The 22143-nt window shown below is 35.9% G+C and overlaps 1 protein-coding gene across 2 annotated transcripts in view; it reads left to right on the forward strand.

Annotated features, from left to right (window-relative positions):
* Window positions 1–22143, forward strand: part of LOC115213426 (collagen alpha-1(I) chain) — a 74321-nt gene that overhangs the window by 43046 nt on the left and 9132 nt on the right. The window contains exons 23-42 of one of the 2 annotated variants that reach the window (XM_029782399.2): window positions 101–208; window positions 638–691; window positions 1962–2060; window positions 2587–2685; window positions 3336–3389; window positions 4814–4867; window positions 5736–5951; window positions 6149–6202; window positions 7342–7395; window positions 8253–8414; window positions 8770–8877; window positions 10055–10162; window positions 11663–11770; window positions 13065–13172; window positions 13959–14012; window positions 15903–15956; window positions 16717–16770; window positions 19311–19364; window positions 21152–21205; window positions 22107–22143. The exon at window positions 22107–22143 is cut by the window's right edge and continues 35 nt beyond it. In XM_029782399.2, the coding sequence (XP_029638259.1) occupies window positions 101–208; window positions 638–691; window positions 1962–2060; window positions 2587–2685; window positions 3336–3389; window positions 4814–4867; window positions 5736–5951; window positions 6149–6202; window positions 7342–7395; window positions 8253–8414; window positions 8770–8877; window positions 10055–10162; window positions 11663–11770; window positions 13065–13172; window positions 13959–14012; window positions 15903–15956; window positions 16717–16770; window positions 19311–19364; window positions 21152–21205; window positions 22107–22143 (1693 nt within the window). Of the gene's footprint in view, window positions 1–100; window positions 209–637; window positions 692–1961; window positions 2061–2586; window positions 2686–3335; window positions 3390–4813; window positions 4868–5735; window positions 5952–6148; window positions 6203–7341; window positions 7396–8252; window positions 8415–8769; window positions 8878–10054; window positions 10163–11662; window positions 11771–13064; window positions 13173–13958; window positions 14013–15902; window positions 15957–16716; window positions 16771–18156; window positions 18211–19310; window positions 19365–21151; window positions 21206–22106 lie in introns of both variants that reach the window. The other variant, XM_029782398.2, reaches the window with a different exon arrangement.

The following is a 22143-nucleotide window of genomic DNA, read 5'->3' on the forward strand; positions in this document are numbered from 1 at the left end:
CCTTGTGCCAAAATTTGAAACCATTATTATTAGTTGTAGTATTTTTTTTTATTGTTGTTTACGTGGTCACAATCCATAATTCTGCTTTGTTTCGTTTTAGGGTTCTCCTGGCCCCGGTGGCAAAGACGGTCCTGCCGGACAACCTGGTCTCCCAGGTGACCCAGGACAACCAGGCGCTCGTGGACCACCCGGTCCTTCCGGATTAGAAGTAAGACTATTGTTTTTTAACGCATGCATTTAATTTAGCTTTTATAGACGCTACAATAATTATTATAATATTATTATAGTTGCATATAATACTTGAATGAAATAATGGACAGAATATCTCCAAACAACATCTTTGGTACAAATCGGAAGTAAATTGCTAAAAGTGTCACGTACTATATATTGCTAACCATGGCAACATCTTTAATACACATATAAAATATTTAAAATCTCTCTCTCTCTCTCTCTCTCTCTCTCTCTCTCTCTCTCTCTATATATATATATATATATATATATATATATATATATATATATATATTTCTATTATTTATTTTAGATATTGGATGTATTGGCTGTAGCCAATATGTAAAACTAATGTGGATGAGAAATTTATATTCTGTGTATACATGGATCAACTTTTTTCATATTTTAGGGTGAAGCTGGCGAGAGAGGAAGCCCTGGCAGCGATGGAGCTCCTGGTAGACAGGTATCTATCTATCTATCTATCTATCTATCTATCTATCTATCTATCTATCTATCTATCTATCTATCTATCTATCTATCTATCTATCTATCTATCTGTCTATCTATCTATCTATCTATCTATCTATCTATATCTATCTATCTATCTATCTATCTATCTACTTGTGTGTATATATATATATATAATATATATATATATATATATATATATATATATATATATATATATACATACACATATGTATACACAAACACACACACATATATACATACTCATATGTATCAGTGTGTAATATGTGTGTGTGTGTGTGTGTGTGTGAGTGTTAGAAAGAAAGACTTTTCTTAGCTGCCATCTTCTTTCAATACAGAGCTTGTGTTGAATCAAGGAAAATATTAAAGGTCAACTTATATTTATAACATTAAAATCCTTGAAACGGCTCGTTTGATACCTGACCTCCAAATATTGATTATTATGACTAAGTTTTCTTCCCTCGTACTCATTATCGCCATATTTGCATTCTACATATGCATAAAGCATATGTAAGTTGTTCAGCTGGCTGGAAATACGGGTTGTATGAACTTGCTACATAAATTATAAAATATGATAATAACAATAATGCCCTGATGCAGTGCCAGGCACGTGCTCTCTTGGCTTCTGGTCTTAACTGATTTTTATAATGTACATGTTTTGTCTTGGTGTAAAAGATGGACTACAGCAAATATTCTGTTCAATACCACAGATTTGCTTGTCAGTTCTTTGACCTTAAACAGCTAAGCATGTCTCTTAGTGGCTGACAATATGTGCGATTCTAATCACGAGCAGGAGAAATGGAAAAGCATCATAGCTATGTGTTGAGAGGAATTCTTTGGGGTTTGAATAATTCACTCATGGAAACATGGCTGTTTCATTCAACATCCTTAAACAACTATTATTCAGGGACCTTTTGAGCGGGATGTGCTACTCGACCTGAAGAAAATTGTAACTGGGCCCCACTTGCAAGGTCATGCGCTGTTTATCTTGATATGAGATCACCATGTCGCACACATATGGTTGTGATGCATGTGCCCGGTGTACCTTTATCAGACGGGTAATCATGATGGATATATTGGGCTTCGTATATTTCTATCCCAGTGTCACTTTGATGGCATGCATTGCTCTCTCACTCAATAGTAATAATAATGACGATGATCATGATGATAATGTTCACCGAAAAGCAGCCAGAAGATATATGTAGTAAACTGAAGTCTAATTCTTAATTTTATTTCCAATGTAGGGATTCCCAGGAAGCCAAGGACCACCCGGAGAGCCTGGAAAAGCAGGTGAACCTGGAACAATTGGAAACACCGGTGTTCCCGGACGAAATGGACCTCGCGTAAGTACCAAACGTTTTTTTCTCTTATTTACTGTTAATATAGACATTGTGGACAGTGAATGATACAATATTTAGAACGACAGACAAAATATCTTATGAAATTTACTTGTGTTTTTATGTTCTGTATTCAAATCCAACCGACATTAACTTTCATCCTTCCGGAACCAATAAAATATTGTGCCTCTCAAGGTCTGTAAAGATGGCATGAGCTTCTCTTCTGACAAAACCCTTTTCTTCTGACTAAGTTGTAGAAAAAAAAATTAATTAATTAAAATTTCAAACTTGTTGCACGTGCAAAACCATTACCCAGAATTCAAAATTAAATGTATAAATGCACACGTACCCACCCCCCACACACATACATACAGAAACAAATACACAAACGTATCCTCACATACATAAATGCACAAACAAATGCATTCACGCACACATACTTATAACGTAGTATTCGGACAGTATTTAAAAAGGGAAACAAAAACATCTGATTTGCTAATATTGTCTTTACTTTTTGATTCCCAAATATTAGGGTGACCGTGGATTCCCCGGAGAACGTGGACCTCCCGGAACTGAAGGAACTGCCGGACCACCCGGTCCACCTGGAAGTTCTGGTCCTGATGGAGAAAGAGTAAGTATTAATCTCGGCGAATTCTTTGATTTATTGCATTATGAAGTGAAAATTACTATGGCCGAATATGATCAGAGTATCTGCCCCATGTCTGATAAACAGGCCACTTAAAATCCAGTTATAAGTAGCCCCTAATCCAACTAGCCATCCTTATTCATCTGATACTAGACATTCGTTACTCATCTGATATTTATGCCTTATTTATCTGATATCAGAAAATAGGATTTAAAATTTCAGTATATATATGTATATAAAATTATAAATAAGGCTATCTAAAAGATACCACCATGCTAGGAATAGAAGTCAAAACTTGACTCAAAAACCACATATTGTATTCATACAGCACCTGGGGAAAAGACAAAAAGACAAATAAACAAGAAAAACATTATTGGATAATCCCAGATCAAGTTTTGACTGCTATCTCTAGCATGTTGTTATCTTTTAGATACCCTTAATTATAATTTTAATAATAATCATTACCTATAAGGTTTTTATTCCCATGTTGGCCACTTGATATGATCTGCTTTTTAAATAACGATCTTATCCTTATTTATATAAAATATATACATACCAACCTGTTTGTGTTTATTCTGATTTATATACATATTAATATGTTTAATGCTATTGATTTGATTTGATTTGATTTTTAGGGCGCTCCCGGACCCAAAGGAACACCCGGAGAAGCTGGTGGCCAAGGAATGATCGTACGTTTTTATTTTCTTAAAAACTTTTTAGAAATGCAATAAAACTTTTAACTTATCAGAGACTCCTTGTTGTGTGTGTGTGTGTGTGTGTGTGTGTGTGTGTGTGTGTGTGGTGTGCGTGTGTGTGTCCATCTGTGTGTTTATGTATGTGTCTGTGTGTGCATGTATATGTGTGTATGTATGTATGCGTGTTTGAGTGTGTGTGCATTGTGTGTGTGAGTTTATTTGTGTGAGTGTAACGGGGAGGGGTGCACGAAATATAGAAAGATACTCAAAGAAATGAGATAGAGAGTATGTTAGAGAGAGAGTGAGAGAGAGAGAGAGAGAGAGAGAAACAGACAGAGAGAGGAGGAGAGATAGCGCATTAGAGATGCTGAATGAACAAAAAAAAACTAATATATTTTGAATGTATAGATTTGAATTTGAACAAGAGATTTGAACAAGAGATATGAATTTAAAGGTAGACGTTGTGTGGATGGGTTACTCAGTATATATTTGTTACCTTGAAAAACTGATCAAGTAACTTGGCGAATATATATAAATAATACCAGAAAAATATATCTTGTAAAACTTAGGTTAAGGGGGAAATATGATAGTGTCTATTTCTTGGTCAAAATAAAAGCAAAAAAGTAACCATATGTCCTCCTTGCTACATATGCACACAAACACACACGCACACACACACACACACACACCACACACACACACACACACACACACACATACATACATACATACATACATACATGTAACGGACAGCAAATGTAGTCTGTGCAAAAACTAATATTGGAGACATTTACGGACAACAAATATAGGTTTTGCGAAACCAAAGCTGAAGACATCAACTGCGTTATTGCCAACTGCGAAAGAATTCTTCTAGATATTATGTTCCTGTGAGGCATGATGCGCCAGCCAAAACAGTTTGAACAGAATAAGAAAAAAGGAAATTGCCAACGGACAAAGCTGATTATATTAAAAGCGACGGGTAAAAGAATGTTGGTGAAACTTAAAAACTAAAACAACCATCAAGTTAAAATATTAGTGGTCAGATATTGTTGTGTGAGACCACAAGAATAAAGATATTTTGTGATATGGAAATCAACTTCCATCTAGACAACATTGTAGTCAAAAAAATACAGCAAAAATAAAACATTCATGAACCGTTTATAAAAAGTTTGCAAATCTGGCATCCAAGATACATTTTCAGTTTTAGCTTAACTTTCGTTAGATCTACTAAGAACGAAACCATCAGATAACAAGCATTTGCTTGGGTAGATTTTTCATTGATATAAATGGGGATTGTGGGGCTATGTTGACAGAAAGAATGTGGTGAGAAAAAGGGCAGAAATTTAGCGTGTTAGGAGTAAATTTAAATAATTAAAAATTAACAACAATGTAATTTCGTATTGCTTTCTTTATTTCAGGGTATGCCCGGTCCCAGAGGTGCAATTGGTAGCCCAGGACCTAAAGGAGAATCTGTGAGTATTTAATCATTAAAGTTTTATTGTCTCCGTATATGTAGTATATAAACATACAATAGTCTAATTGTTTTGGAAAGTGGCTTGTTCCCTAATCTATATACGTGTAAATTATCTAGTTTCGAAAGGATATCAGGAAACCTGGTTAGAGAAGCAATGTATAGGTGTCATATAGGTGCCTGTTTACCCACATGGAAAGACAAATCTGCATGGCTCTACAATTTGAATGGTGCTGATGATCCTGAGATGAAGGACTTAAGATTGAATACTAGTTAGTTGATCCTGTAGGTAGAGCTTCACATCAGTGAGTGGAGCCGGTGTGCCTTCAATCCTAATGACCTTTGAAACCTACCGGCATCTGGTATGTGAAGCTTTTGGTTGATAGTACTTGCACCAGCGAGCCGTTTGCAAGTCTCAGGATAACTTCAATGTATTCACACGTGGTTATAAACTAGCCAGTTACGAACCATCGACATTTTGTAAGTGTCGTTGTATTTACATAAAATCTATATTGCCCCTATAAAAGTTGTTATATTCGTAAGCTATTGTTTCTGAAATTCACAGTTTCACGTTATCCTAAACACTCTGTTGGGGTTATCACTTGTTTATTTGTATTTAATCTTCTAGGTTAACTGCATCAAATATAGTAACAATTTGGGATTAGATGTGTGACAAAAAATTTTAGAAATGTTTCAGTTAATGTTGAGCTTGTTATAAACTTAAGTTGGTAATATATTTGCTTTATATATGAACAGGTTACGATCACTTTGCATATCTTTAACTCGTTCACTATCCCTCCAAATCTATGCTTGTAGCTGACATGCTTCTTTTCCTCATTAAAGCACTTAACGTTTTAATTTTATTTTAGGGTGATGCTGGTTCTCCAGGATTTGATGGTGAAGTAGGACGTCCTGGACGCCCTGGTCATCAAGGTGAACCCGGTCTTGCCGGACCCCCTGGCCCTAAACCAGAGAAAGGTGCTCGCGGAGAACCTGGACCTGCTGGTGATCCTGGACAGCCCGGTGCCCCTGGTGATAGAGGAGGCCCTGGACTTCAAGGTGAACAAGGTCTTCCTGGACTTCCCGTAAGTTTATAAACGAAACCTTTATTCCAATCAATTTTTCTTTTATACAAAAGCTCTTCAGCATCAAATTAAGATTCTCTACTTGAAATTCTGCAACAGAAATAAAAAGATACATGCATTTTCTCATATATTGCATGGTTTTCAAGAGATTTGGCTTGGAATACCTGTTTAACCTTTCGTTTTTTAATTGTATTTAGGGACCTATTGGACCAGCTGGACCTAAAGGACCCTCAGGTGATCGTGGAATAAAGGTGAGTATTTTACATATCAATAACCTGTTATATATACATGTTGATTCTTGTACGGTATTGCAGTATCTGTGACAGTAAGGTGACGATCTTCTTAACTGAAAGATTAGCAGTTTGTATCACATCTCACGTGCAGCGTTGGGCAAGACACTTAGTTCTTCTGTTTAGTTTAGCTATTTCTTACTCTATAACCGTCGGGCAGTGTGTTCTTGAGCAAGACATTTTACTTCACATTGCTCCCGTTCACTCAGCTTTAGAAATGTGTTGCGATGTCTCTGGTGCCAAACTGTATCAGCCTTTCCCTTGGGTAATATAGATGGCGTGGAGAGGGGTGGCTGGTAAGCATGGGCGACTGCTGGTCTTCCATAGTAACCTCGCCCGGACTTGTGCCCGGAGGGTAACTTTCTAGGTGCAACCCCATGATCATTCATGGCCGAAGGGGATCTTTACCCTTTACTCTATAACAATTAGAAACACTTTATACAGTGTAAGCAGCGGGAGCATTGAATAAATTCCGGTCACTTGGTTAGCTAACCGTACGTATCTTCGTAGGTTTCGATTTATATATGATATACCATGCTAATCTGCTCGGAACACATTTCATAATTATGTTTGCGTCATTGTCAAATCAATACTACATTGAGTTCATACAGATTTATAATGAAGGCACAAAACTTATGTTTAAAATATAGGATCTTCTTTTCGTTTTCGACCAAATCTTCAGTTAAGTATTTAGTTATATCTCATCGTATTTAATTGGTTAAGCGGCAGTATAATTCCATTCAAGAATGCCCATATTTATCTATTAAACCTATACTAGCAAATCAACAACGAAGCTCCTACGTGGTCGTTTGAACTGTTAGAAATGGCTGCTAAATCACACTTAAGCATATCAAAAATACTCACACATATTGAATACACTAAGGTTAAATATAACATATCTAAAAAAAAAAAAACAAGCAAAAGAAAAAGGGTGGAAGACAGACGGAATCGTTGGAGTGTTGGAAAAAATGTAATATTTGTCTCGGCTCTTTTATCTTCAGAGCTAAAATCCCGCTGATTTAACTGATATCCCACTTCCTTTAATTTTGTAGACTTGTGCTTTGCTCGATGTTAATACTATATATTCTATTATTTGACAGGGAGAAGTCGGTGGTGTTGGACCACAAGGTAACCCAGGTCGTATCGGACTTCCCGTAAGTAAAACCATTTAATGCATTCGTTGTTACTGTGGTAATTAATTAAGCGATCGTGACTGAATATAGACATAACTATATGTAATCTTCTATACATAAGATGGGAGATATGAACACATACAGATATCAATGCACAGATAAAAGATACATACAAATATTGTATACGTACATAGACCAATAAGTGAAAGCTCGATCTGCTAGACTGATAACCTAAGTCTACACTAAATCACACAATACCCCTTGAAATAAACGAAGGTCTCATTGAATAATATATTACATATATTATGTTGAAAAATTAAAGTGAATGGTCCCGGGTAGAATATTTTTGATCAAAGATCTGCTCTAGATGAGCTGATTTGGGACGAAAAAGAACAATGACAGATTACAAAGGCCAGATTATTTTGTTCGAACATAAGAGAAGCATTTTCTCTCTCCATAAGCGGAAATTCATCCTTAAAAAAATGGCGGCTATTTTGTAATGTTGTCTCAACAAAATATTTCATTTTCTTTGGGGTTGTTCGTGCATATTTCTTTGATCTCTTTCTCCCTCATACCCCACCCCCTCTCTCTCTCTCTATCTATCTATCTATCTATCTATCTATCTATCTATCTATCTATCTATCTATCTATATCTATCTATCTATCTCATTAAAAAACTGGGGTTACCCTATATGCAGAAGCCGTATTAAATTCGAACATATACGGTTGCAAAAACAAGCCACACACAGACATACTTCAAATATGCAAAACATATGACACTTCATGTGCACATACACATCCATATCTAATTAATTATTCATGCATATCTATATCTAACATAATAACTAATGAAAATTTTTATAACTAAAATTTACTAGGGTCCTGATGGCATTCGTGGAAAGCGTGGACAACGTGGTGAAGGCGGTCTTACTGGAATCCCCGGAGAGCCTGGATCTAGTGGTCTTCCCGGACCTCAAGGTCCCCCTGGTCCTTCTGGAAGCCCTGGAGAGACTGGTGTTCCTGGAGAAATCGGAATTAAGGTAAATATGTTTTCAGATCGATAGCAACTCGTTTGAAGGTCGTAATTCTTTATGTATCAACGTGACAAATTTATACATACATGCTCACAGTCTATCACATACGCAAACACAGACACACACAGACACAGACACACAGACACACACACACACACACACACACACACACACACACACATACACACACACAAACACACACACACACATACATATTTATTTTTATTTCTACTTCACTTACATTTACAGTCCAAAGATTCTATTTTTATAAAACGATTTACATAAAACGCAAAGTAATTATCTACAACACTTGTAAATTGCAATCTATGATTTACTAAGGTTTCCGTTCTTTGTAATCCAGGGTGCACGAGGAGAACAGGGATATGCTGGACGCAACGGTGATGTCGGACCTCAAGGATTCCCCGGTATTCCCGGACAGAAGGGAATTCAAGGAGAGAAAGGACCCACTGTAAGTATTCCTTATGTGCTACTGTTGTGTTGGGATTTACTTTATATATAGCTCGAAAAATGCATCAGGAATTAGGTTTATCTTGAAAAACATGTGTAAAGTTATTCAGACTTACCAAAAAATGTCCCCTGTAGGTCAGTGGAACTGCTAGAGCGTCGAATATAATGCCATATCGTATTTGTCCTCGCTCTTTACGTTCTGAGTTCGAGTCCCAAATTCGTCCTCGTTAACGTTTCCTTTGCCTTTCATTCTCATTAGGTAGTAGTCAAATATTGGGGGTTGACTTATTCGACTAACCCCTCACACCGAATTTGTGGCCCTCTTCACAAGGAAGAAATTATTATCATTATTATTATTTGGATTGGCAGAAGAGGGCGTTCGTATTTTATTCGGGTCTTTATGTTCTGAGATCAAATTTCGACATCAGTTTTTCCTTCCAGCCATCCAGGGTCGATAAACTAAAGTACCAGCCAAGTAGTGGGGCCGATGTAATCGACTAACTCCTACCCTCAAAAATTCAAGCATTCTGACTATAGTAGAAAGAATTATTATTATTGTTATTGTTATTATCTAAGGCGTTGAGCTCGCAGAATCATTAGCGCTCCGCTTCTTAGAAGCACAGGGGTTGATGCAAACTTACCCCTCACTCTAAATTGCTTGCCTTATGCCAAAAATTGACTCAATTATTAAGGTGACTGGCCGGCAGTATCTATTAAGGCGGCGAGCTGGCAGAAACGTTAGCACGCCGGGCGAAATGCGTAGCCGTATTTCGTCTGCCGTTACATTCTGAGTTCAAATTCCGCCGAGGTCGACTTTGCCTTTCATCCTTTCGGGGTCGATTAAATAAGTACCAATTACGCACTGGGGTTGATATAATTGACTTAATCCGTTTGTCTGTCCTTGTTTGTCCTCTCTGTGTTTGGCTCCTTGTGGGTAGTAATGAAATAAGTATCTATTAAGCGTCGGGAAAAAAGGCTTTGCTGTATCCGAGTTCAAATCCTACCTGGGTTAAGTTTGCTTTTCCTCTTTCCGGTGTCAATAGAATAAAGTGCCATTTGAGACTTAATAAACTAACTCCATTCTCAATTCTTAGCTTAGTGCCCATGTTAAGACGACTACGTATTTTTCTATATTCTATTATCCCTTCTCACGACTTTGTGATTTTCATTTGTCTTAGGGAAACGGAGGCCCACTCGGACCAGCTGGACGTCAAGGTGAACGTGGTCTTCCAGGTATTCCTGGAGTACAGGGAGAACGTGGACCTAAGGGACCACTTGGACCTCAGGTATGTGTTTCTAACTTCTTTGTCGTAATCAGAAAATATTCATGTGTATTCGAGGTATGCAAGTAATGCAAGCCATTAATTGAAACGATTATAACGAGTATTATGACATCTTTCTTTCTTTCTGTCTGCTATGTATTGGATTGTATGTATGAATGTATATATATATATATATATATATATATATATATATATTTCATTTTTGGATTTGGTTTGCAAGATTCCTTTATGTGAGTTCGTGTGTTGAAGCATATTCTGTTGTGTCTGGAGACAGTCATTTTTGGGGTGCCTTAAAACTATTGAAAAGGTTGCAAGACGCAACGAAAATTTTAGAAAAATAAAATAGATGAAAATAAAGTGGAAATTTTATCGGTGAGTGTGTTAAATTATAAGGCACCAAAAGAGAATGACTTTCCCCAGACACAACAGTATATATATATATATATATATATACGCAAAATATTGAAACACTGAGATTTGAAATCAGATGTCACTACTGTTCATATCATCTGTGGATAAATTTTAAATTTGATGATATCACCAGCAGTGACATAGGTGGATCGCTGGCGCAATAGCATTAAATAGCTATGATTTATAAATTTGCACGAAGCGTAAGGATGTTTAACAAGCATCCACCTGCTAGAAATAAGAGCTAAAGTCTTAAATTTATCCACCGTACCGTACCAAGATAACAGAGAAAAACAGTATATAAAGAAAACAGAAAGGATTAAAACATTTAACTGCACAAATAAAAATATACAATTAGGGATATCCAGAAACCAGGTTTCGGTTTTTGGGTATTTAAACCCTGAGCCTTATCAGTGTGGCCTACCGGGTCATATTCCATAGCTGTCATAATCCATAGCTCTGACTGTGCAACTGGTTTTGTTTTGCGCCAAAAAACAGAGAACATGGTGCATAAAATTTTATAAGTAAAACTTTCAAACATTAAGATTTGAAATCAGATGTCACTACTGTTCATATCATCTGTGGATAAATTTTAGGGGGTACAAAAGTAGATATACAGTGACTATCACAGGAATGTTATAATAATATTAATTCATTAAAATTATTGGCACATTAAATTAGTTAGCCTCAGTTTTGATATTTTCAGTGTCATTAATCATAATGATACATTTATCATAACTATAATAATTTTATCCTAACTTTTAATATTTTTGATAAAAATAAAAGAGTATTGTACGCGTTTTATTTTTTCATTACTTTATACCTACTTTTGTACCACCCTGTATGTGTGTGTGTGTGTTTATGCATATATATATATACATGTATATCCAACTGCTTACTCTCGGATGTATGTATGTATGTATGTATGTATGTAAAGTGTGATGCAACCAATCTACCTATTTCACGTGGATGAGTGAATGTGGATGTTTGTATTCGCTTGATGATGATGATGATAAAAGACATGCATTGATAATTGTAGTACGATGTTTCCAGTAACCACAAAGAATTACAGTGATACTTTATTTGTCTTCTAAGGGAGATCCCGGAGATCCTGGACAATCTGGACGTGATGGAGCCCAAGGCCCACAAGGTTTGCCTGGAGCACCAGGAACACCTGGTATCCCTGGAGAAGCCGGACAAGTTGTAAGTACAAAGCTGGATAAATATTTTGATAATGCTATTCTCAGTACAGAAACAGGCTACAAAAAAACAAAGAAAAAGAAAAGAAAAATGTAAAGCTAATTGGTTGGTTAACTTCGTACCTGATAGAATTTATAAAAATAGAATTTTACTACACACACATTAGGAAAAGTACTCAATACAAATACCAGCATATTACTTCATTCGCTACGCACGAAGACACATACATACGTACATAGTACATACATACGATAAATACATCATACATACTGCAGTTACTCTATCCAGATTATAAGTTCAGGTTTATATCTGTAATTATTGGGGCCCTAGGATATGTAACACACTGCCTAAATGTCTGCCCCCTCATTATCGAGTATGGCCATTGCACGAAGCTTAACTGTTATTGGTGCTGTGATCGAATGTGACTTTTATTTGCTTTTTAAGGTTACAGCCAGCCATTCAGTTCAGACTCACAGCACCATCAACAATCATGAACAATGTTGTTATCGTGCAATGCCTGGGCAAGACGATTTTTTTTTAAGTGAGGAAAGACTGTGCATTGAGTCAATCCCACTTAATAAGCAACAGCAGCCATAATCCGAAAAGAAGAACAAGTCAACATCATCGGTAACCACTGAACCGCAGGTTTTATGTCGGAGTTATCCCAGTTACCTGAATTACCTTCTCCTAGAAGGATGCCCTAACAAAGGCTATGAGTCCTTCACTCCCAATAGTTTAACAGCGCGATCGGGTATTCAGTCTGATTATTTCTATGTCCCCACGCATGATACAGCCTTAAGCCTTAAAAAAAAAATTACACATTTATTGGATGGCCGTTGACTCTCAAGAGTTCCTCCGCCCTTTGACGGGTTTTGTTTCTCATCCCGCAGGGTGTCCAATAAACACCCTCCTCACCAAGCAAGCTTGGTGGGGTTGCCGGTTTAGTCGCCGACGGCCGGACCATGAAACGGGTTGTACTGGGTTACATGTTACCAGTAGCACTCGAAAGTGACCTGACATAAATATACACACACACACACATACATACACACATACATACATACATACATACATAATACATACATACATACATACATAGAAACAAAAGTACCCTGTTGTTGATGTTGAAATTCCAATGAACCTTGGATCTAGGTTAGAAACCGGTTCTTTCTCTATTGGTCAGAAATCTTGAAATAAACTGAACAATGACATACATACATGTATAATTAACGTAATCCAATTAGAACCTTGTAAAATGACTAATATTGTTAATCATGTTTTCTTTTTATATTCATAGGGTAACTCTGGACCTGATGGCGAGATCGGTATTAGCGGTCGACCCGGAGAACAAGGACCTTCTGGTGAGTCTGGAGCAGTTGGCAGACCCGGCTCTGTAGGACTTCCTGTAAGTAATCTTTCTACATATATATAACCGTGCTGTTTGTTTTCTATTACAATTTCTGAAACTAAACTCTCAAATGGTTCAGTAATTATACCAAGATTTAATTCACTATTTAGGCCCTTCTTAATGACTTAAAAGGATTTCTATCATGATAAAGGCACGCCACAGCTAACATTTTCATCGTCTACAACATCACCTTTCATCCTCTAGTTGTGTACTGGGGTCGATCAAATCGACTGGCCCCTTTCCTCATAATTTCGGGCTTTGTACCTAGAGTAGAAAAGAATATGATTGCATTCATGGCTTGAAAAAGTCTAACTTATAAGCAGTATCGTTTTAAAACGTAATGCCTTGTAAATTTTTAAATTAAAGAAACTTCAACTATGGTAAAGTTAATATAATAATTTTAGAAATTGTTTGCTTTACGATTTAAAAAAGTTTCCCGGATCAAGACAAAAATTTTTTTTGAAATAGTAAAAACCCATTTTCGTGAAGTAGAATGTAGTGCTTTCGTATTTGTTGATTGTATTTGTAATGAGAAGGAAGATAAAAAATATTTACAGGCGATTCGGAGAAACAGAAATAGATATATAGATCTTCTCGAATAGCTGATGTAAAATGAAATAAACAATTACTAGTTTGGGTTAAGAAAGAAAGAAATGAATAAATAAATGAATAAAAAGGGAAATTTTTAGATAATGGGTTAAAAAAGAAGAGGAAAACGAGAATAAAAATAAATTGCATTGTGTTTATCAAAGCAGTAATATGGTTAATTTTTTTTTATTGTAGGGACCCCAAGGGGCACCAGGACCTTCTGGACCAAGTGGAATTAGAGGAGAGAAGGTATGTAAAATTTATTTTGATATTGTTTTGCTTCTTAATTTAAGATGTTTTCTTAATTACTTCGATAAGTTTATTTTATAGTAAAAAAAAATTATCAAAAGTAAACAAACTTGAAAATAAAGGCGGCTAGCTAGTAGAATTGCTAGCACGGCGGACAAAATGCTTAACAGCATTGGATCCGGCTCTTTATATCCTGATTTTAAATTTCTCAATGTTCAACTTAACTTTCATTCCTTCGGGATCGATAAAAACAAAGTAACAGTCAAACATAATCGACTTCTCCCTTCCCCCCAAGTTGCAGGCCGTGAATGGTGCAATTCAGAGATGTTGTGAATTCGGCCATTTGTAAGCCATGCAAGCCGAATCACTGGTGTTATGAGTCTTAGGGGCTAAAGAAGAGAAAAATGGAATATATATATATATATATAATATATATATATATATATATATATATATATATATAATATTAATTAGAGACAAAACCACTATTATGCAAATCAAACAAAGAAAGACTTAATCCAATACATAAAAAATTTATATAAATTATATAAATTATAAAATTATATATAAATTTATATAAATTATATAAAAATTTATATAAATTTTATATAAATTATATAAAAATTTATATAAAATATTTTATGTATTGGATTAAGTCTTTCTTTGTTTGATTTGCATAATAGTGGTTTTGTCTCTAATTAATATTATATTATATTTTACTATAAAATTGGATTCAATCATAAATCTGATTTTTCCTGTAAATTTGGATTTATTCCCTAATATTTATTATTATTATTATTATATATATATATATTATATATATATATATATATATATATATATATATATATATATAAAATTAAATACACACCCGAAAGAGCTACTAATAGTTTCATGCCATTATGATACTTGAACAGGCATATTTATAAAATACGCCATGTATCTTAAAGTAATCTTTCAGACTCTGTTTATGTTTCCATCATTCCTATGCTCTTATGTTTAAATGTTCTAAAGAATTCAATACACACAAACACAACAACATGGTATTAAAAGCCAGTCGAGAATTTTGTTCTTTTGCTGAGCTGAATAGCTTATGTTTTACATCCTAATGTTGGTTGACCTTAAGAGCAGAGAAAATGCTTTTGCTGTCAGGGCCGGATTAAGGCCCTAAATGTTTAAGTGATTTTGGTGCACCCGTTTATATGTAATTAAAAATATAAACATAATAAACCATACTGTAATTTTTTATCTTTCAAAATGAAACAAAATTAGCAGTAAGATGGAAAATAATGTTTATTTTTGTATACTAGAAAAATTTTCTTCTACTTTTTTTTAATGCCAAAGTCTTTGATCAGATCCTCATTATAACACCATGAACACTTCAAAATTATATTTCTGATCATATAAACCACTTCAAATAATTAACTTAGCAAATTTGAAGTGATTCTTTTTGTGCTGTAAACAATTTACCATTTCTTTGATGCCCCCTTCGCTTGATGTCCTAAGCACGTGCTTATTTCGCTTAATGGATAATCTAGCGCTGGTCACTGTGCTACGAAGAGGTACCACAAGATCAAATAAGGACTCACCGTTCTGAGAAATATTCTAGTATTATCACAAACAAAAACAAAATAACAAAGGGATATTCTTAGTATACCTTGAACAATAGTGGATTGGAAGAAACTGTAAAGCCCCGGGACAAATGCTTTGAGTACATACACCCCCCTTCCTTTAGATTTCAAACATCAGTATTGGTTTACTGGGGTTACTTCAGTCAACTTAACCCCATTTCTACAAGACCTGCATGTATATTTCTATTTCTTTCTCTCTTATACCAATGTACGAAATTATTTTTTATAAAATGTATTTATGATATCGTTTCTATTATAGGGAGACGTCGGACCCGCTGGACCAGCTGGACTTGCCGGAGCCAGAGGATCACCCGTAAGTAGTTTTGGACATACATATAACACGGAATTTATTTCACTGTACAATAAAAATAAACACGACGCAAATGGTAAAAGGCACTTGAGGATTTTCTACTCTCAGAAGGAGAAAATATATAGAAAGATAGATATATAGATAGACAGACAAATCAATAAATGGAGAGAGAGAGAGAGAGAGAGAGAGAGAGAGAGAGAAGAGAGAGAGAGACAGAGAGAGACAGAGAGAGAGTGAAAGAGAAGCGGACATTAACATAGCTAAAAGAAAAAAAAATGTAGATCGAGCAATCTTCTGCTTGTACGACCGTCTGTATCTCTGAGAATAGCGAAAGAAATCGCTTCATTTTTATTTCTACAAGATGGCGACCAGCAGTTTCCCGGTCCGACCACAACCATTAGCAACTCCTTATCGTTTTGTGATGAGTAGGAAAGATGGTAAAAACAAAATTTAATTAAAGAAAGAACCTCCAAAACTGAAGTGTATTTCAAGAGAAGCAAAGTAGAAAATGCGCAGAGGCGTCCATGTCGCCCCGGAAACGCATAAAGTTTGCAGTGTTTCGGACAACGAACGACCGACTTATGAACTTTTTTAAGCGACCTGCAAAGCGACCTGCAAAAGGGATAAAAAAAAGAAAAAAAAATCAAGTGCAAAGCTTAAAACTCAGTACGCATGCACACACACATATATGCAACATCCATTAATACACTCGTTCGTGTATGTATCTATGCGTATATCTACATATATACCTTTTTCATTGTAGGGACCTGCCGGAATTGTCGGAGTCGACGGATCTCGTGGACCATCTGGTTTGAAGGTAAGTTTTTCTATTTACAATAGCATTTAATTATTCATCTTACAACAACCTGTTTTCATTCACACTAAGTAGCTTTTATGACTCTACTTACACACACACATATTGGAAAATGTGGGAAATCCTTGGTACTGTTTGGTATATTTGAAAAAAAAAAAAAAGAAAAATAACTTCACTAGTTGGTCTAATCAATTTAATTTTCTAATAATATGAATTTACAGTTTGGTGTTTAGATCTAGTAAGTTTTTTGTTAACTTCGGTGAGGAGATTTTTTAACAACGAATCTTTAAAAAAATATTCCTTACCGAAGTTAAATGAAGAAATTACTAGATCTAAAAACCAAACTGTAAAATTATATTATCAGAAAATTAAATTGATCAGCACTATCAGGAAGACATTCTTTTCTTCTTTCACACACACACACACACACACACACACACACACACACACACCACACACACACACACATACACGTATATAAAATGTGAAGGCGCGTGGCCAAGTGGCTCGGCTGTTGCACTCACGATCGGTGGATCATAAGTTCGATTCCCAGACCAGGCGGCGCGTTGTGTTCTTGAACAAAATACTTTATTTCGGTCAGTGCGGTAATGCTGGCCTGCTCGCCTTGCCAACGGGGTTGCGTCATTCGAAGGCTAAGACGATGCAAATTGCATTGTGGCCAGCGATGTGTAACAACAACTGATAGCCTGGTCTTGATATATACAAAACATTAAAAACTAAGAATGGAGAATTATACGTCCTCAAAAGCTTGTTTATTACAATATTAAATGCCGTGGCTGTGTGGTAAGAAACTTGCTTCTCAACCACATAGTTCCGTCCCATTGTGTGGGACCCTGGGCAAATGTCTTCTACTATAACCTCGAGCCGACCAAAGCCTTGTGAGTTGATTTGTTAGACGGAAACTGAAAGTAGTCCGTGGTATGTGTGTGTGTACATATATACATAAACACAAGCACAGACACACAGACACACACACACATATATATGTATATATTTATATGTGTGTGTCTCTGTGTTTGTACTCCACGACTGCTTGACAACCGGCGTTGTTATGCTTACGGCACTGTGACTTAGCTGTTCGGCAAAAATATCCGATATAATAAGTACCAGGGTTGAAAACATATGCCCTGAGGTCGATTTATTCGACTAAAACCCATCGAAGCGGTGCGACAACATGGCCGCAGTCAGATGATTGAAATAAGTAAAAGATAAAAGATATATATATCTATATATCTATATCTATATCTATATATATATATATTATATATATATATATACAAATTGCGTACGTATACACACACACACACACAATTTAGTTCATACATTCTTAATTTATTGAACTAATCACCATTTGATTTTCTATTTTAGGGTTCCAAAGGACACCGTGGATTTAGTGGACTTCCAGGTTTACCTGGAGCTAAGGTGAGTGTTTCGAAAACTAATTCACAAATAATAGTTTAACTTTCGTATATCAAGAAATATGAAGCGGTAACACACCTGTTATTGGGTAATTAGTTGCCATAGTCTTTTAACTCTTGAACCGGTAAATCAGACACGTGTCGTGTGTTGGCCTTGTATATTAAGTGATACGCTGCAGAATCGTGGAAAGTCTCCGATGATTCGATTGCCAGTTGTAAATGTTTCCTTTTGTTTATGTGGTAAAAAGCTAATTTCAATGGCACGGCAGTGCAGCCTCTCTCGTAACACGCTTATGAATTTCTGCTTTCTTAAAAGAATAGACATTTCTTCGTTTCTTTTTCTTCACTATTTTCGTTTTCCTGCTAAAATGAACGTGTTTATATCCGCATGCATGACTTCTTAAGGATCATTAGTCTATACCACAGGTTCTCAAAGTGAGCGCTACGGCCATACCCCGGCGGGCGTTGAGACGGTCCAGGTGGGCGGTGGGGGAGCCGTAGAGAAAAAGGAGGCGTTAAGAGAAAGGCAGTGAATTGGGGGACGCTATGAATTTATCATAATATCATTATAGTATTGTATACAAATTATATAACATTTTATTAAATATCAAATGATTCATAGAATATACAAATTAGTAAAATATAAAATATTTATTTATACATAAAAATAGAGATGGGGGCGCTGAGGGAATTATGTAGCCATAAGGTGGGCGGTGGCCCAAAAAGTTTGAGAACCTCTGATCTATACTGATGGTTCTCAACCGGGGGTTCATATGGCCCTTGGGTTAAGATTTATCTGCAATATATTGACCATACCTCTACAATATACAAACTATTTTACCAACCACATGGTTCCGGGTTCATTCCCACTGCGTGGCACCTTGGGAAGTGTCTTCTGCTAAAGCTTCGGGTCGGCCAAAGCCTTGTGAGTGGATTTGGTTGACGGAAACTGAAAGGAGCCCGTCGTATATATATATATATATATATATATATATATTATATATATATATATATACAAATTGCGTACGTATACACACACACACACAATTTAGTTCATACATTCTTAATTTATTGAACTAATCACCATTTGATTTTCTATTTTAGGGTTCCAAAGGACACCGTGGATTTAGTGGACTTCCAGGTTTACCTGGAGCTAAGGTGAGTGTTTCGAAAACTAATTCACAAATAATAGTTTAACTTTCGTATATCAAGAAATATGAAGCGGTAACACACCTGTTATTGGGTAATTAGTTGCCATAGTCTTTTAACTCTTGAACCGGTAAATCAGACACGTGTCGTGTGTTGGCCTTGTATATTAAGTGATACGCTGCAGAATCGTGGAAAGTCTCCGATGATTCGATTGCCAGTTGTAAATGTTTCCTTTTGTTTATGTGGTAAAAAGCTAATTTCAATGGCACGGCAGTGCAGCCTCTCTCGTAACACGCTTATGAATTTCTGCTTTCTTAAAAGAATAGACATTTCTTCGTTTCTTTTTCTTCACTATTTTCGTTTTCCTGCTAAAATGAACGTGTTTATATCCGCATGCATGACTTCTTAGGATCATTAGTCTATACCACAGGTTCTCAAGTGAGCGCTACGGCCATACCCCGGCGGGCGTTGAGACGGTCCAGGTGGGCGGTGGGGGAGCCGTAGAGAAAAAGGAGGCGTTAAGAGAAAGGCAGTGAATTGGGGGACGCTATGAATTTATCATAATATCATTATAGTATTGTATACAATTATATAACATTTTATTAAATATCAAATGATTCATAGAATATACAAATTAGTAAAATATAAAATATTTATTTATACATAAAAATAGAGATGGGGGCGCTGAGGGAATTATGTAGCCATAAGGTGGGCGGTGGCCCAAAAAGTTTGAGAACCTCTGATCTATACTGATGGTTCTCAACCGGGGGTTCATATGGCCCTTGGGTTAAGATTTATCTGCAATATATTGACCATACCTCTACAATATACAAACTATTTTACCAACCACATGGTTCCGGGTTCATTCCCACTGCGTGGCACCTTGGGAAGTGTCTTCTGCTAAAGCTTCGGGTCGGCCAAAGCCTTGTGAGTGGATTTGGTTGACGGAAACTGAAAGGAGCCCGTCGTATATATATATATATATATATATATATATATATACATATATATGTATGTATGTATGTATGTATGTATGTGTGTGTATTTGTTTGTGTGCCTGTGTTTGTCTCCCTCCTCATCGCTTGACAACCGATGGTGGTGTGTTTACGTCCCCGCAACTTAGCGGTTCGGCAAAAGGAGTCCGATAGAATAAGTACTAGGCTTACAAAGAATAAGTCCTGGTGTCGATTTGCTCGACTAAAGGCAGTGCTCCAGCATGGCCACAGTCAAATGACTGAAACAAGTATGAGTGAAAGTGAGAGAGAGTATACAATACACAAATTATTTTAACTTTTTTAATACAATTTCTAATAATATTTAATTATAAAAATATGATAGGACTTTTTAAGCATTGAATGGATATGAGGGTTCACACGAGTAAACTAGGAATCAGATAGGTAAAAAAAAAATGTTTGAGGAACAATGGTCTATACCAGTGGATCCCCAAATGGGCGGTGTTGAAGAAAAATGGGGTAGCCAAAAAAGGGGCGATGGATGTAAAAACAAAATGATGGATTCATTAGGTTGAGTTTTATTTGTGAAATACAGTTGTTTTGAATTTGCTTAGTGGTCTACGTTTGTGGTGGTGAATGGAGATGGGGGCGCTTAGAATGGTACCCAGATGCCAAGGGGGCGGCAACCCGAAAAAGTTTGGGAACCACTGGTCTATACAGATGCATATAAGTCTGTATGTATGTGTGTGTGTGTGTGCGTGTGTGTGTGTGTGTGTGAAACTACTCCTAAAAATATAAGCATTTATTGTAACAGTGTTTCTTTTCGCTTTTTCCCCCACATAGGGAAATGATGGAGAGATCGGTACTCCAGGACCACCAGGACCTCCCGGACCCATGGTAAGTATTTGTTGTAAATTAAAAAAATATTTCTTGTAATTCTTTCATTTTTTTTAATGTATATTTCTGAAGATCATGAGCAGTGCTGGTTAAAATCAAAGTTGTAAATGATGATAAGAAATAGTTTTGTTGTTAACTTTTTTCGTAATAATAATATTGTATTGTATTACTGTTAATTGAATACCATTAGAAACGTTAAATATAACTACTTTCTTTGCCTAGTTTTGAAAATTCAAATCAGGAAATAATCTTTTATGCAATCACTTGATTTGCTAGAAATAGGATCTAACGGCTTAAAAAGGAACACACTTCGAAATGTAATCCTAATATACTGTATCTGAAAAGAAAAAAAAAATGAAGTATTCATAAATTGGAAATGTTTGATCTTAGCAGATCTTAATCAGCACTGACCTGGAGCTGAACAACACTTATATATATTCTACACTGGTAGAAATGGATGTGGCAGTAAAGTACTGAGTTAAGGGGGAAAACAATGTTTTATTTTGTCAATCTTTCGCCTTGAGTTCAAACCAACTTACAAGTTCTCATCACTCGGGTTTTAATAAAATGTCAGTAGCTTGCTGGTATCGATGAAAATTGACAATAGTCTTTCCTCCGTTGTCTTGAGACTAAGTAAAAAAATTTATCCAAAAGATACTCTAATACTGAAATGATAAATATTCTAGAGTCCTACTAATCTTTCAATGTGTTCGATTCTTGGAGAGTTTCACGTTACTTATGTCGTTAGTGTACGCACAAAACAGAGAAGACTACTAGACAGAATAAAATATTTTACATAGCAAATATCACCAACTCATCCAGTCTTGAATTCTTTGAAATCTAATATCTTGTAAAATGTAAACATTTACTGCTTATAAATAGAATGTTTTATAATTTGTAGGGACCTGATGGCTCACGCGGACGCTCCGGAAAAGACG

Source organism: Octopus sinensis, linkage group LG6, assembly GCF_006345805.1.
Source record: "Octopus sinensis linkage group LG6, ASM634580v1, whole genome shotgun sequence".
Classification (NCBI taxonomy): domain Eukaryota; kingdom Metazoa; phylum Mollusca; class Cephalopoda; order Octopoda; family Octopodidae; genus Octopus; species Octopus sinensis.